At 36.4% G+C, this 2,762-nt stretch overlaps 1 protein-coding gene across 1 annotated transcript; it reads right to left on the bottom strand.

Annotated features, from left to right (window-relative positions):
* Positions 1 to 62: 62 nt before the first annotated feature.
* Positions 63 to 553, bottom strand: LOC110440919 (phosphopantothenoylcysteine decarboxylase subunit VHS3-like; the record flags this gene model as incomplete). Its single annotated transcript, XM_021484034.1, has 2 exons — positions 509 to 553; positions 63 to 386 (listed from the first exon to the last, which is right to left on the bottom strand). Coding segments are annotated over exons 1-2 (369 nt in total), but the record flags the coding sequence as incomplete, so codon positions are not given.
* Between the last annotated feature and the right edge of the window lie 2,209 nt (positions 554 to 2,762).

The raw sequence follows: 2,762 nt of genomic DNA, 5'->3' as shown, positions 1-2,762 counted from the left end.
TTATCCTTGTCCTCCTCGTCTTCATCGTCATCATGTGTAATGGCATCGTCCTCGTCCTCCACGTCCTCCTTATCCTTGTCCTCCTCGTCTTCATCGTCATCATGTGTCAATTCATCGTCCTCGTCCTCCACGTCCTCCTTATCCTTGTCCTCGTCTTCATCGTCATCGGGAGGTGTCCTTTCATCGTCCTCGTCCTCCACGTCCTCCTCGAACCCATCAACGTCATCATCGATACACTCATCATCTACTTTATTGATAGGCGTCCGTTCATCTAAACGTCTCAGTTTGAGAGATGGCTGTAGCCATTTTGCATTTCTGATGACGGACATAGGCAATAGATTGGACACATAGTTTTCCTCCAGCATTCCACTAACTGTAATTATCTCCTAGAAATGAAAAGGAAGTTTTAGCATGCATTTGAACAATTTGATTTTAAAAAATTACTAACAGTGTTTAATGTTGTTGCATCGATCTGTACCGATGTATTTCGAATAATAAAAATAAATACCTCGTCATCACTTCCGGAGTCTTCTCTACCACTCTCCGATGCCATGATAGTATTTCCTGAAAAAAAAGAGCTGAGGTTAAAGCCTTATCTGTCAATTTTTATTAAAAATCTTAACCGCTTTTATCTATATCTTTTTGGGAATCATTCCTACCTGGAATGATTCGGCAACATATATCCATATGTACAAGCACCAGTTTGAACCAGGAGGGATCTGGGTCTACAATTCGTAGACTATTTTCTTCCTGTCCATCCACCTCAGGAGAGCGTCAGCGTCTCTGCGGCGGATGCACAGAAAGAAGCATACATTTTCCATACATATTTTATTCGTACATTTTAAAGCATACATATTTTCATAACTCTCAAAAATGTATATTTTCNCAGTAGCATATTATCAACCATAATAGCATATCTCTAACCCTAACCCTAACCCTAACCGCGCATTATGCTATTTTTGTAGCATATTATGCTAACTTAGTGACACTTATGTTAATATACATCCAACCCTAACCCTAACCCTAACCCTAACCACGGATTATGCTAAAGTGAACACATTTAAGCTAACCACGTAATATTTATGCTGATATGGTAACAAGTTACTATTTTAGCATGATGGTATTTCTAACAGCATAACAGTATCTACAGTAGCATATTATCAACCATAATAGCATATCTCTAACCCTAACCCTAACCCTAACCGCGCATTATGCTATTTTTGTAGCATATTATGCTAACTTAGTGACACTTATGTTAATATACATCCAACCCTAACCCTAACCCTAACCCTAACCACGGATTATGCTAAAGTGAACACATTTAAGCTAACCACGTAATATTTATGCTGATATGGTAACAAGTTACTATTTTAGCATGATGGTATTTCTAACAGCATAACAGTATCTACAGTAGCATATTATCAACCATAATAGCATATCTCTAACCCTAACCCTAACCCTAACCGCGCATTATGCTATTTTTGTAGCATATTATGCTAACTTAGTGACACTTATGTTAATATACATCCAACCCTAACCCTAACCCTAACCCTAACCACGGATTATGCTAAAGTGAACACATTTAAGCTAACCACGTAACATTTATGCTGATATGGTAACAAGTTACTAAGTTTACCCTATTGGGACCCGCCCCTCTGGCCCAAGGGGGTCGAGACCCACCGTTTATGCAAAATTGAAACCCCTTCACCTAAGCATGCTTCAGACCAAATGTGAACCATATCCTGCAATTCCTTCAGAAGGAGTAGAATTTTAAAGAATTTTCTAAGTTTACCCTATTGGACCCCAGGGGGCCTAGACTCACCGTTTATACAAAATTGAATCCCATTCACCTAAGCATGCTTTATGAAAATCTATTAGAAATTATTTACCTAAATGTAGTTTGTTTTCACATTTCTCTTATTATATTGCTGTTTTATATAAAAACATATTGATATCATCTTTTATTTTTAGATCAGTTATATCAGGGAAGTGGGGGAATCAGGGTACTCACCTGAACTTCTAAGAACTTCTTTGTCTTTAAAATACCGAGCATGTCATGGGTTAATGGTTTCATAAATTAAACAAAACAAGACCTAGTCATCTTTACGTGATAACTAGAAAAAACCGATAGCTATGCTTACCTTATCGACGGGAAAAATCGCGACCATAACCCATATCGCATGCAAGAATAAGTCAACAACAGAAAAATAAACACAACTTTATTTAGGAAACAAAAAATACAATAAATATCAAGACAAAAAGATAAATAACAATCAGCGAGGATTGTGGGTTGGGAATAATGGCACAAAATTCACGTTTTTTTAACTTTAAATAGAATAATGACTATAATTTTTAAACAAAACAGTTATATCTTATGTTTTCACCTTAAAACATAAAATATAATGCGATATTGTTCAAGGCAAACATCTTGTAGCTACACATTGCACAAAAACTTACCAACACTAACGTCTGTTGTCATCAGAGTCTTCTCTAGTAATGAGGAAATTACAAGCCGTAGGGGGTATACATCAACTTTTTTTGTATGGAGGATTTGCACCTTTTTCACTTTTTTGTTGCTAACACATTTGTTCAGCTAGGGTTAGATATCAGACTAGGCTATTTTTATAGATCTGTATCAAATAAAGCAGCATTTGAAATACCAAAGCAAAGAATTCGCTATTTTTTTAAAAATTTAAGTCAGAATTATTATTCGGTCGCAAAATACCAGTTTTATCCACTGACATAGGGTTAGGTTCATTTCA

This window comes from Mizuhopecten yessoensis, unplaced genomic scaffold (genome assembly GCF_002113885.1).
Source record: "Mizuhopecten yessoensis strain PY_sf001 unplaced genomic scaffold, ASM211388v2 scaffold713717, whole genome shotgun sequence".
In the NCBI taxonomy this organism is placed as follows: Eukaryota; Metazoa; Mollusca; class Bivalvia; order Pectinida; family Pectinidae; genus Mizuhopecten; species Mizuhopecten yessoensis.
This window is presented reverse-complemented; position numbering and strand designations above follow the sequence as displayed.